The following is a 13,990-nucleotide window of genomic DNA, read 5'->3' as shown; positions in this document are numbered from 1 at the left end:
TGCCGGATCCTCAAAGGTGAGGAAGGCCACCTAGTGAAGCTATGGTGCAGAGATCAGGCGGCTACCACATTCCTGCTGCCACCCTGCCTGCCACAACTGCCTCTCAACACCCATGGACCTGGTGACTGGACACAGCAATGCTATTGCAACACAGAAGTCACTGCCCACCCCAACTGCTCCTAATCCAAGTGTCTATGACCTTGCTAGGCAGCAGAAAACATCAAAGAAGCAGGAAGGTGGCCTCTATCTCCCTTCCACCTCCTGGAACTTCCTAATCCATCTAACTGGCAGAATGTAATTCACATCTGGGCTCCCAGCTGTAAGGGAGTTTGAGAAATGTGGTTTAAACTTTTCTGGCCACTGCAGTACAAGGAGGAATTTAAGATGAATGCCGAGTGGCAAATCATCATATCTATCACACATGGTGAGAAAAAATTTGACTATTTATAATACGTATTCCAAACATTTTCTAAATGGTTCTGACATAACATTTATTTAGTGATATTTAAATAAACAACAAGTCTCTGAAGATTATGGGTATGTTCACATTTGCCCAGAGTCATCTTAACCATTCAAACTGTGACTTCTCACCCCTAATACAGCCACTGCAAAGGTCAAAGGATTTCTTATCCTTGGGATATTATATCCCCCCAAAGAGTGATTCACTTTCATTCTTTTCACTTTTTAGATTATGGAAATAATACAAGTATTATTTAAGTCTGAAAATTATAGTAAAAATACCTATAATCCTACATCCCTGTCATCCTTGTCATGTACATATTTACATCTCTGTGAATGGAATGTTTATAGAATTTTGTTTTGACATCACCTAACATTGCATCTTGAACATGTTATACATAATATGATCATAACCACAATTTTTAATGACCCCGTAATATTTCACGAATACATGTGTCCTAACTTACAAAGCCATTCCTCTCCAGCTGAGCATTTAGTTTCCAATTATTTATTACTATGCATAACACTTTGAAGAAGAGCTTCATGCATATTCAGACTTTCGTGTTGCTTTCCCAGAAATGGGACAATGGGTTAATATGTACTAGTTAAAGGGTATCCATTTTAACAGCTTTTGATTAATGTTTTTTTTTCTTTAGTAATCACTAAATATAAGCTTCTTTCTACTTACCAGATCCTACTATTGGCACCTACCCAAAATGGGGAAATGGGGCTCTTGGCCTTGAAGTCTCTCTTGACAATGCTCTCGTCATTGTATCTCAACTTCCCTGAGAAGCTGCCTGGGTTGCTATGACCTGAACCTGGGGACCAGGGTGAGGGCTAAGAGTGGGTGCAGCCTTTCAGAGTCCCTCCACCCTTTCATATCTTAAGGCCCAGCTTTCCTGACCAAAAGCCTTCTCTGGATAAGGTGTCTGATGAGGTAGGTGTAAGTTCATCAGCTATTGCCAAGTCTTAATGTCCCAGAACAGGCACATTTAGGTGCCCAGGTGCTATACTGTCATGGAGGCTTCTATAAACAGATCACTTCCCACATTTTGATCCCTCTCCCTTCACCCAGATGGAACACGACAATATTATTTAGGTTAGGTAAAGCAGCCTGGATTATACTTTAAGAAGCCATTTTAGGATGAGTGTAAGAACCAGGAGACCAGAGTCTTAGAAGATAGGCTGGTGTAATGCTGGAGACCTTACTCTCAGCCACTTAACCTCCTATGGTGAGAGTGGGCCTCTAAAGCCCTTCTGGGCATATCAGCCCCGAGGAAAATAAATGTGAAGCTGCCTACTCAGAAGGCTCTAGCCTGGTGACTACTCACTGTCTTCATCAGTCCAGAGCCTCTCTGTGAGAATAGGAGGAACAAATTTAGCTCTATATTATGTGTTTTCCCGGAGAGAACAAATTTTGAAAACTGGGTGCTCTCCTCAGCAAAGCAGCCTAGCACAGGACCTGGAGTTAATTTTAACTCTGTCCCCTCCACGTTCGTTGTATGCCCTCATGTTGCACAAAAGGAGGTGAGCCACTGATGTTGCGCAGTGTCCTCAATTCTAGAACGCCACTCCGCCCCCACCTCCCATCCAGCCACCATAACTGCTCCATAAATGGCATTCACAGTTAACTTCCCCCACTCCAGGCCTTAGGAATGCCAAAGCTTGCTGAGCAATACTGTTTGCAAAATACCGGGCTCTGGGGGCGGATTTTCCGTTGCTCCTAATCTCCCTCCAGCCCTAGGCATGTCCCCCGCGACCCGGCTGGCCTTCCCCAGTGACTGCCCTCTTGGCCTGTCCCAAGCGAGGAAGCACCACCCTAGAGGTAGCACAACTTCCCGGGACACCCCAACCTCTCCTCTCGCCCCCGTCCGGTTGCTGGGAAATTTGCACTGGACCGTGACGTCACACAGTGAGGCGGGTCCCCTCAGTCCCCTACACCAATGGCGCGGCCGCAGCCGTCCTCTTCTTTTCCAGTGATTGGTGTTTCGGGCCCCCTCCGCTCCACCCCAGCCCGCCATGGCGTCAGGCGCTGCAGCCCCGGGGAGGTGGTTCCCACTTTAAGAAGTGAAGTTTTTCGCCCCCTCCCCCTCCCTGCCCACCTCCTGCAGCCTCCCGCGCCCCGCGGAGCTGGCGGATGGAGCTCCGCCGCGGTGGCGTCGGGAGCCAGGCTGTGGGGCTCAGGATGGATGGGGACAGCCGAGATGGCGGCGGCGGCGGCGGCTGCAAGGACGCGGGGTCGGAGGATTATGAGAACCTGCCGACCAGCGCCTCCTTATCCACCCACATGACAGCCGGAGCGATGGCCGGGATCCTGGAGCACTCGGTCATGTACCCAGTCGACTCGGTGAAGGTGAGGTGCGCGGAACCTTTTGGGGATGGCGCGAGCAGAGGAGAGCGCGCGCGCGCGTGCGTTTGCATCCCGCGCAACAGCAGCGCCCCGAAGCCCCCCTCTTCCCCGCGCCGCGGCGGGCGTGGGGCGCGGCGCCCCGGCTCCCCGGGAGCTGGCGCGCGCAGTCTGGCGCGGGGGGCGCGCCGCGCCGCTCCTTCCACCTCGCGCCTGGGTTCTGGGGCTCCCCCCGAGTCCACGAGGGTGCTCCAGCCGGCGCCCGCACCGCGTCCCCGGCCCCGGCTGCTGGCGGCGCTGCGGCGGGAGAAGTGGCGACCGCCGCTGGTCTCGGTGCTAGCGGCGGGTTCCCGAGGGAGGCGATCGGTGCAGCCTTGCATGGTCCTACCACATCTGCACGCGAGATCCGAGGGTTTGGCGGTCCCGACTCAGTTGCCCACACGTGCGCGGTTTCCGACCGAGGTTGCAACCGGGAAGCACTAACCACGCTCGCGCGGAGAAACGTGGCCCGACCCGGCCGCGCGCGGTCCCGCCCTGGCGTGTGGCTTCAGCTACTCGGGTTTTTTTCTGGGGCGGGGGGGTGGTTTGTGGGTATGACAGGGGTTCCCCTAGCTCTTGGCAGGTGGCTTGGGGGTGCCGGCTCAGTTACGCCCTGTGCAGCCCTCGTTTCTCAGGGTTACTGCCCCTCTTTGGAGTTGAGGCAACCCTGCAGCCAGGGGCAGGGAGACGGGAGTGACATTTGCCTTCTCTTTTTGTTGCAGGAAGGCTGGCCGGCAAGGAGAGTGTGTGCTAATAGCCCGTACTCTGGGTTGTGTAATTGGCACTCATTTTGCTGGGCACTTCCTCAAGTAGCTTTAAGTGCATTTCTGTAATTTAGCCTGGAGGATTTTTCTTGTTAGACCGGTGTCGCACTGTTCGGGACACCGAACGACCAGGGGATAGAGTGGTTGCAGGAAGTTATTACTAGTATTGACACATTGCTCTTCTGTAGGCATAACTCATCTAATTCATGCAGCAATCCTGGGGATTGGCACATGAAGAAAGTGAGGCACAAGGGGGAACTGATAACGTACCCAGGCTCACAGTCCACCAGGATCATCTGACTCCAGCCCCAGTGTGCTTTGGGAGATTTGGGGCAGCCACCTCTCCAGGTGGCCCTTATCTTGAAAGGTGGCACCCACAGAGCTCTCGTTGCTGATGCTGACCCCATGTGAGCCATGTGAAGGCCAGAATGTCTAACTTGGAGGGTTTTCCCTGCCCGGGCAGCTTTCTCAGAGCTGGCACTTGGTGGCTGGGCAAAGTACAGTGAGGGGGAGGCATGGGCACTTGCAGTCAGGTGAGGCCCAAGTCTGAGCCATGCGTGACCCCTTCCACCCCTCCAGTGTCCCAGTGGGGAATTAAAGGAATGGCTTTTGCCTGCCAGGGTCACAGAGGGCATGGGGGAGATGCCAGGGTCACAGAGGGCATGGGGGGAGATCTTGTCTCTTAGGCTTTCAGTGCTTCTTCAGGGAAGACCCTGGACAGATACCAGGTGGCATGTGTGCAGGAAGGAATCCTGCACATGTAATAAATGCCCCATTTTTGAAGCTGTTGTCTCAAGAGCCTTGGACAGTATGTGGGGAAAGGTAGTAGCAGGCAGGTGTTATCTGAGCAGGCACCAGCCCCACTGCGCTGGGTTGATGAGTTCTCCAGCAAGGAACCACGTCACTTCTGAGACCTTGGCCTCTTTGCTGCAAGTTTGGTTTAGAGCATCATTGTAGCTATCTTCAGGGTCAGAAATAATTAGTCATGCGTTTTGAATGCCCTGTGACACTCTAAAGACATTTGTCTGACATGTTTAAATTCAGTGATCTGTGTTGAGTTTCCTCCCTGCCCCTCCTCCTGGCCCTTAGGTCTTGCTGTGTTTTGATCCAGACGTCATCACTGTGTTATTTAGTATTACTTTCCGCTGCATTTGTCACCTGTGGACAGGTTAATGTGATGTGTGTGCAGGGAGCTCGTCTGGCTATGTTAGACAAGTCACTTGCCTTATGGGGCTTGATTGTAAAATGAAGATTTGGGTTAGCTAATCTGTCAGGTCTTCTAGGTTCTGGAATTCTAACTCTCACCCTGAATGACGACCCGAAGAGGTTCTTCTGTTTTATTAAGCATGCAGGTTTGGTTTTAAAGCACCTCTTGTTTTTCACTGCAGCTTTCCTGCATGGATTATTTTCATTTTTCTGCTGAGACAAAGGCACAGAGTTAAGTGGTCTGAACCCCACTGCCTGACCCCTGGGAGGCTGCACAGAGTGCTGAGGTCCACCCAGATCGTTACAGCTGTCTGCACCCAGCATGACTGTTAGGGATGCATCCATGCTTCAGTCATGGCAATGTTCACTTGGGGAGACCTCCACTGTGCTCTTCTTCCATATTTTGAATGATGGAGACTGAGTAATTGAGTCAGGAGCCCTGGATTGAATTTCAAGCCCTGCCCCGAATTTGCTTCATGCCTTAGGCCCTATTCTGGGCCTTATCACTGGTGAAATAGGGGTCGTGGACCAGTTCAGTATTTCTCCCCATTTTTAATCTGCCTCCCTTTCTGTGTACACAGAACACTCATTGTCCTCTTTTACATTACTTGAGATTTCAAATAATTAGGACAACGGCAGCCAAATCAGTGTAAATTGTATCTTGGAGGTAAGAGTTGTCTTTGGTTTTATAAGGCACACAGTTTTAACTTTGATCTTGTGACGCTGAATGAGAGTGCTGGGGGACCTGCTTGTCCCTGGGTCTCTAACCGGGAGAGTGTGGCCCATGGAGCTCAGTGCTGGGTGCTCCCAGCCCTGAGCCTGTTGAGCTGCTTGATTTTGTGTTCAAAAGTGCAGAAAGTCATCCTTGCTAATGCTTAAAATTGTAATAGGAAATACAGTCTTCCATGATGCCTCATCCCACCCCCAGTGTCATTCAGTTTTTGACCCATTAACGGGATCAACATTTTGAAAGAGACATATTGGTGAAGGTAGAAACAGAGCCTTCCTGATGTGCAGTAAGAAGTATTGCTCCATGAGATTCTATTTGGGTTTTGTGTGTGTGTTCACTAGGTGGCTGTGTGATGTGCACTTCTGGCTGGGGGTTATAGCCAAAAAAGCATGAAAAACACTGAACGCAGTGATCACTCATGCCTCTCGAGTTCCAGCAGTCAGCAGCCTGCAACTATTAAATGGGTATTGGGAAGACCTTGGGCAAGTTCTCTGCTCCTCCCTGGGCTTCCTCTCTCACTTGGTCCCTGGCTGCTGGGATTTACTAACCATGAAGAGTCCGGCTGCTGGGACTTGTGGCTGCAGGGTTCTCCTATGAGTTCTGAGCCCCTGCAGTGGTCCCAAGGGAGGAGCCCGGGGGCTCTGCAGGGCTTTTGCCAAATGGTAGCAATTACTTGTGCCTTTCCAACTGGGGCTTTGTGGTGGATTTTCCATGAGCCTCTTCCTGGTGCTCTAAAGTGGCAAGTGGCATGGTCGCCTAGACCAACCAGTACTTGGGGGTGGATGTGAGAACCCCTGGTCGGGAGTGCTCAAGACTGTGGGGAGAATGCCAGGTGGGTGGAGGAGGAAATTCCAACCGGATTAGGCACACTGCTCGTAGACCATGCTGAGTCCTGTGGTGGTGAAAGCAGGGGCAGAAGGAAACAGGAAAGATTTGAAGCGAGGGAACTTCCGCTGACCCTTTCTCAGTCCCTTTCTTGCTTTGCTTCTCAGGGAAACACTGTCCTTAACTCTGCTAGGAAAAGCCCTCCTTCCCAGCCGAGCTGACCCATCGCAGGCTCCACTGCCTCGACGCTGTGCTCTTGGAGCTGGCGGGGCTGAGCCAGTTGGAAGCCTCCGGTTGGCCTGGGGGTTTCTGTGGCTGGCCCTGCAGCCCCGAGCAGCGGTGGGCCAGGCAGGTGCCAGGGCGACTCAACATTCCTCAGCTTCTGACTGCTTCTTCTGGTCCCAGCAACGCACGCTGCCTGGTAGGAAGGGTACTTGGGGGGTGACGGCAGCTGCCAGAGTCCCCTCCCACCCACTTCAGTGCTTTCAAGACAAAGTTCATGCAGTAGATGCCATTCAGCTTCAGAAGGGCGTGAAATCCCAAGTCGCTCTAGTTCCTGAAACGAAATTATATAGTGATTTTTCTCTCTTTCCCTGTGTAGCCTACCTCGCATCCCTCCTTCTCTTTTCTGTCCTTCTTCAGTGGGAGATGCTTTTCTAAAATGTGGGTCGGGGAGGGCCATGGGATCAGAAGAGGAGTACTTTGAACTTCTGTGCGATGAGCACCCAGGCTGCCTGCTGGTGCCCAGAGCTGGGATCTGCTCCCTGCAGGCCTGCCGCTGAGGAACCCAGGCGGGAATCTAGCCTGGTCCCAGAGTCAGCACTTGGCCCCACGTACGCCGCTTTCCTGCCTGTCGTGGTCACCTCTGCCTGGAAGTGGGGGCGGGGAGGCTGGGCTTCAGGGTTGGAAGAGAGCCCCTAGGATTACTGGGCGGTGCAGGTGGCTCAGCTATTCAGCAGGGAGGGCACTTGGAGCTTTTGCGGGAGGATTTAACTGACCTCACTGTTTAACCTCAGGGTGCGCTGGGTGCGTGTGTCACATGTGGTGGGGGTCTTTGCTCTGGGGCTGTGGTGTCCATAACTTTTCTGGTGTCCATCTGTGGCACATTTTGGTGGCCTCGCCATCTCATTTGCGAGGGCTTTTGTCCTGTCTGCTCTCCGGAGCAGTGATGGATCTCACTCCTACCTCCCCTTTCACACAGGCTGGGCTTCCTGACCTTGGTCTGCCTCAGGAGGGCTGCCACTCCCTGCATAACTGACTTGCTTGTGACGTGGAGCTTTGGGACAGTTTCTCCTGAACTGCAGAACTTTCTAGTTCTCTTATCTCCCCTCATACCCAACCTTTCCTTCTCCAAGAACTTCCTTCTTTCTTTTTGTTTTCATCTTCAACGACCCTCCCAGCCCCGTCAGTGATGGCTGCCGATGCCCCTGGACCATCACGGTGTTGGCACTTTGGGGGCATAGTGAGCCCGACTTTGCCCAAAGCCTGCCTTCCGTCCCGGCATCCACCTTGAGCGCCTCTCAGCATGAGAGTGGGATGAGTAGGAGCACGGTCCCCTGAGCCAGACTGCATGGGCTGGGTTCTGGTTCCCACCGAGGTGTGACCTGGGGCAGGTTTCCTCGCCTCTCTGTGCCCACGGTCCCCGCCTGCAGACAGGAGAAGGGATGCGCTGACTCCAGGCACGTCTGCGTGGTGAGAGAGCCCTGCCCCAGGCTCTCCTGCCCACCTCACTTCCCCTCAGTCTCTGTGGACGTTGGTGTCTGGCTCCCAGACCGCTTCCACCACAAAGGCTGTCATCACCCCGAGAGCATCCCCTCTTGGTCACCACCGACTAATATCCAAATGCCTCTGGTGTTTACACCCCTCGGTCAGTAGCCTTTACCTTCTCTGGGCCTTGGCCTAACCCAGAACCTTTGCGCCCCTGAAATCCGCATTCGGATGTCTTGTAGCCTGGCCCCAGCCCTGACAGTCACGCTGTGCTTGGCCGCCCGCCTCTTCTCCCCACTTGCAGCCTGTCCCAGTCTTCCTCGTCTGCCTTGACCCTGTGGCCTGCCACTGCGGCCATTCTCGGCCCTTGGTTTCTGTTCCTTTGGTTCTAACGCTGGGCTGCCTGAACCCTGATTGCAGACCACCTGTCAGTCTGTTGGGCGGCAGGCCCTCCAGGAGGAAACCACGTGCTTCTCTCTTGTCCCTGTGTGCTCAGGCCCCTGGGGTCCTCAGCTGGCCTCCCCGTGTCCTGGTCAGTCACCGCCTTCCTCCTCAGCAGGGGCTTCAGGCTATGCTCTTGCTCCTCAACCCCTCAACCCCCCCACCCCTCCACTTTTTTCAGCCTCAGGGTGGCATCTGGCTTCCTAGTTCATAGAGAAACCGGGAGCCCAGTCAGACTCCTCTTCCTGTCACTGTCCTTCCAACTGGTGGGCTGTCCCCGCCCCTCCTCCTATCAAAAGATAAGAGGGTCCTTCCTTCCTCTCTGGCGAATCAGCTGTACAGGGAAGGGTGATGTGCGGGGACCACCTACATATACCTGGAGCTGGATCCTGGTTCTACATCTTACTTGCCCTCTTGAAGACTCAGTCTCCTTGTCTGCAGAGTGGGGATATTAATACCAAGATTATGGGGATATTAATACTTACAGGGTTTTTGCAAGATTAAATGAGGGAACATACATAAAGCTTTTGCTACTGTGTCTGGTGCCCGAGTTCTCAGTAATGACCATGGTGGTGGTTATTTTGATCATCTCTCTCATGAATAACCCAGTTCCAGTATCTCCCCCCCATTGGTCCCTTCTTAAAAGCATTTAAGGCAGGTCCAAACTTGTCCTGTCTTAAATACCAAACAAACCCCAGACATCTCACCTTGACCCCATGTGCTCCAAGGGTTTTTTTTCTTTAGCCTTAAAAAACAAATGTCATGAAAGGACCCCTGACACGTGGTCTACCCTTCCTCACCCTCTTACCGCCCCTCCCTCCCAAGCTTCTGTGCCTGGCACTCTGCTGAAACCTCACAGGGGGCTGGTGATCTCTGTGCTAATAAACTGGGCCGTTGTTCCCTGGGCCCCGAGGGGGCCGTCTCCTGGTCGTCCTGGGAATCCTGCCCTCCTCCACCTTTTCTTACCTCAGGATGCGTCTCGGTTTTCCCCGGGTCCTGATAACTGGCAGTCTGCAGACACGTGTCCCTGGTCCAGTCTCCCTGGGAGCTGGGTATCCAGTTGCCTTGCAGGTGGTCCCCTCGGCTTCCTCAGTGTCCCTGGTGTCCAGTGTGGACATCCTGACCTTCCCTTGGGTCTGCCCTCAGCCTGGGCCCCCTCCTCAGAAACTTGGTGATGGTCTGCAAGCTTTTTACCCGCTGCTGCCCATATGCTCCCAAGACCTGTCCACTTGTGCATCTGAAGGACCGCTTGACTTTGTTTTCCTCTCTCTCCCATGGCTGCTACCTTGGTTCAGGGGACTCCCGGCTTCTGTCCATTGCCGGCTGCCCTGACACCCCAGTCACAGTGGGTGCACCCTCCCCGCCTCACCCATGCTTCCCTATCACCCACCCACAGCCTGCATTATTTCTGACACATACCGTTTACTTACATTTGTTTTTTATCTTGCTTACATATTTTATTCACATTTATAACATTACTTTTATTGTTTATGGTCTGTCTCCCCAAATCTGAATGTAAGCTCCCGGAGGACAGGAACTTCTGTTGTTCTCTGGTGTGTTCCCATTGGCAGAAACAGTTCCCGGCACATAGTAGAAACTCAGCTAAGTGTTAAGAATGAATTACTGCACATCATTCCCAGCCAGGCCTGCTCATCCCCCTGAGAGCCTTACAGCTTCCTGGTGGGCTGAAGTTCTCTCCTCTTAAACGGGGAAGAGTAACAGTGCCTGTTGGCCCACCTTTCAAGTCTACTTACTGCATCTGGGAAGAAAATGCAGCCAGGTTTGCAGTGTGCACAGTTTAGAAAGTGTAAGGCTCTCTGCAGGTGCCAGGTCGTGGTGTTCATTATCAAAGCAGGATCCTGCTGAAAGGGTAAGGTTAGCTGATTGGAATGGAAAATGGGGCAGCTGCACTTTCTGTGGTTTGCATCTGGTGGCATTTCTCCCCTCCTGGTACTCCCCTAACTGTCCCCTTTGCCTTCGGAATAAAGCCTGAATTTACTTCAAGCAGCGTTCAGAGACCCAAACTTCCTTTGTTCTGACTTGTCCACCAGCATGAGACATATTCTGTGACTATTGGTTGAATGAATGAAAGCGCAGTTGTGGGGAAAAATAGTACTTTAAAACCTGCTATTAAACAAATGCTGGCATTTATTTTTTGTTTTGCATTGTTTTTGAATTCATCAAGTATCTTGGCCACAAAATAACTTTCTCAGCCCTTTTCTTTGTCCTTTTTTCATGGCAGAACCCGCAAGCGACAGTTATACCCCGTGGGGCTATTAATTCTTCAGGCCACCCACTTCCTTCACTCCACACTGACTGAGCACCTTTCCTGCCAGGCCCTGTGCTAGACACCCGGCAACAAAAATAAGTCCTGGCCTCTGTTCCCAGAGCAGCTCCCTATAATTAGACCCTGAGCTTAGGTGACAGGACTGGCTCCTTTTGAAGAGAAGAATGGCCCCACTTGGTGTTTACTTTCAAATGGGCACAAGGTCCGCAGCGTCCGGACTCAGGAGTGGTCCAGCTGCCATCTTGGAGGGCTGTGGGCTGCCGGGGAGCATCCCAGCTCTGCCGGGCACTCTTCAGCTTCCTCCCCAGGAGACTGTGGCCCTCCCTGTGCTAGTGCCCCCTCTCCCTTTCCTCAGTCCTGCGGTTGTTAGCCATTCTGGAAGCTGAAATTGGCTCACAGAAGGTGCGTTTGAAAACATCCCCTACCCTACCAGGAACCCCAGACAGCCAGGAAGGGCCGTGGTCTGGTCACTGAGAGGTGTTATGGTTTCACATTCATGCTTTCTCTCTTGAGAGAAAACAAAACATGTTGAAATAGGAATCCCAGCAGCCGCTTGGCTGAAGCAAGAGTTGCACAACAGGTTTAAGAAATGCCTGGCCATTGTGGGTCAGGTTGAGGGGCTGCAGCTCCGCGTCCCTGCGAGGACTTTCTGTGGGGCTGCCAGCCTCCAGATCCATTGGCCGCATCCACCAGCAGACTCCAGAGGCTGGCCACAGCCCCTGGCCTGGGCTCACACTGTAGCGACAGCTTTTGTTCCATGGCACGGCCACCAAGGCTGTACTGAGATGCACCTGTGGGCCGAGGCTGGTGAGGGGGGCGTACATGCTGGACTTGTGCCCATGCTGTGGCCCCTAGAAAGGGCACTGAGCTAAATGGGGGCAGTCCCTTGAATTTAAGCCTGTCCTGCCATGAACCAGCTGTAAAACCTTGTGCGAGTTACTGCTCTTGGCTGGTATCTCCATGTCTAACAGACCAATCCTAGTCCCCTGGACTATTACCGTCTGCTTACCTGTTTGACAAGGCTATTGAGAAGCTCTGGTGGCACTGTGTTTGTGGGCAGCTTTTGTAAACTGTGGCATGCCAGCTAATGGCCTATTGTATCAGAGGCAATATGCATAATGGTTAAGAGTGGAGCAGGTTCAGGTTAACAGCACAGGCTCTGGGGCCAGACTGCGCTGGGTGGCACCTGAGCAAGTTACTGAAACCTCTCTGTGCCTATTGTTCTCATCTGTAAAATGGAATAATGACAGTACCCACCTCACAGTGTAGCTGTTAATCATGAATTCATTATGTACACCTAGAGTGTTAAGAAGAGTGTCAGGTATGTGGTAAGTGCTCAGTTAATACTAGCTCCTATTATCATTTTTCAGGTGTCATTACTGGAAGCCTGGTTTTGCTGTGTGCTGCTGTTAACAACTGTGTATTTGTATTGTTTCAACCCATGTTCTCTCATTTGATCCTCTTAGCTGTCCTTTGAAGGTGGAAAAAGGCATGTGCTGTTTCTCATTTCATAGATGAGAAAACCGAGCTGCAAAAAATAACATGCCCTGCAGCTTGGGCCTCCTGCTGCTGCACCAGAGCTGAAGGGGAGAATTGAGGGAGGAACTCGGGTGGGAGCAAGTGAGTGAGGTGCTGGGGTGCACCCTCACCTGTCAATGGCAACAGAGACCTTGAGCTGCATTCTGAGAGATGACGGAGCATCAGCTGCATTCTTGTGGGGGTGGGGTGGGCAGGGAGGAGCTGAAGGTGAGGGAGCACCAGTAGGAAACCAAAGTATGGCCTGGAACACAGGGCTCTAATGTACAGGTAGGAGTTCCTTGGTCAGATACCCCAGTATGGAGGGCAGGAGGCGATAACAAATGGTTATGGCTCTAAGATATTTTTGGCTCTCCTTGGCTTCTTGCTCTGGAGCAAGCTGCAACTTCTGTGGCACCTTCTCATTTCAGCAGGGAGTCGAAGTTGGGCTCAATATAGTGATTTTATTTTGGACTGGCCCGAGGACTCCTCCCCAGATCACAGCAAAAAAATGGCCTATTGGGAAGAGCACTGCCTCATTGCTCCTTGGTCTGCTCGGGCTGCCGTTTTCTCATCTTAAATAGGGACGACTAACAGTGCCTCCCTTTCTGGTCCCCTTACTGTATCTAGGAAGAAAATACAGCCAGTTTTGCAGTGAACGAACCTTTATACCCTTTTAAAAAGTATGAAGCTGTCTGCAGGTGCCAGGCCATGGTATTTATTATCAAACTGGGATCCTGTTAAAGGGGTAAGTTAGCTCATTGGAATGGAAAATACCGGCTCTCATTCCAGGGACTGTAGGATTCGCAGCAGCTGTGTGGCCTTGGACATTTAACCTCTCTCCTTACACAGTGTCTCCCATCTGTTGAGCAGAGGCCGGGTGGCCATCTCCTTTCGCTGTTTAGCTGGGGTAATGAGAAAGAGCCTTTTATGCTCCGAGCATTCTCAGAAATACATTTAGCATCGGAATGTAGGCTTAGTGAAGAGAGGAGCTGCATGCAGCTACTGTGGTTAAGGCCAGTGAAGGCCCGAGCCACCTGTGGGGGACAGCAGTGTGCCCAGGGGAGTCAGGGACCTGTTCATCCAGGTTATCGTTTTAGATGCTCACTTTGACTTGGGAAGTGAGTCTGTCCCATTGAGTACCTGATGAGGCTGGGGACATTCCCACCTTGGTCCTTCCTGTCTCACTTTTTCCTGTTTGCTCATGACCACAAGAGGGGAAGGAGGTAGGACACAGACGCCTTTGTCCCTCTGGTCCTCTTTTTTGCTTGCTGCCTACATCGAGGGCTTTGCCGGCACCTTGCAGCGCCTGGCAGCAGGCGTGGTAGGCCGACTGGGCCCCAGCAGCCTGCAGGACACTTGCCAGCCAGGCTTGCTGGGCACTGGGACATGCCAGGTGCTGCCTCTGACTTGCACTGCTCTGCTGCTCTGGAATAGGGGATGTCCCACGGGTGTCCCTGGGGCTGTCACGAGCTTGCATTAAAGGAACGGGTGTTTGGCTGATGATCAGATCCAGGAAGTCTGACTGGAGAAGCGGGGAAGCCTTTCCAAAGAAAGAAGGTGCTGGTGTGTACACGTGTGAGAGGGTGGAGAGGGCGAACCAGGATGAAGAGCTGACACAAGTCTCTGTCCTTAGTCTATGTGTCCGTGGCTTGTTTACTAAATGTTGG

General features: G+C 52.5%; 1 protein-coding gene across 1 annotated transcript in view; it reads left to right on the top strand.

Annotated features, from left to right (window-relative positions):
- The first annotated feature begins 2,450 nt into the window (after positions 1–2,450).
- The window catches only part of SLC25A37 (solute carrier family 25 member 37), a 37,757-nt gene continuing 26,217 nt past the window's right edge, over positions 2,451–13,990 (top strand). The window contains exon 1 of the mRNA XM_036888787.2: positions 2,451–2,812. Within this exon, the coding sequence (XP_036744682.2) occupies positions 2,597–2,812 (216 nt within the window). The 5' untranslated portion in view covers positions 2,451–2,596. The remainder of the gene's footprint in view (positions 2,813–13,990) is intronic.

This window comes from Manis pentadactyla, chromosome 1 (genome assembly GCF_030020395.1).
Source record: "Manis pentadactyla isolate mManPen7 chromosome 1, mManPen7.hap1, whole genome shotgun sequence".
Classification (NCBI taxonomy): domain Eukaryota; kingdom Metazoa; phylum Chordata; class Mammalia; order Pholidota; family Manidae; genus Manis; species Manis pentadactyla.
This window is presented reverse-complemented; position numbering and strand designations above follow the sequence as displayed.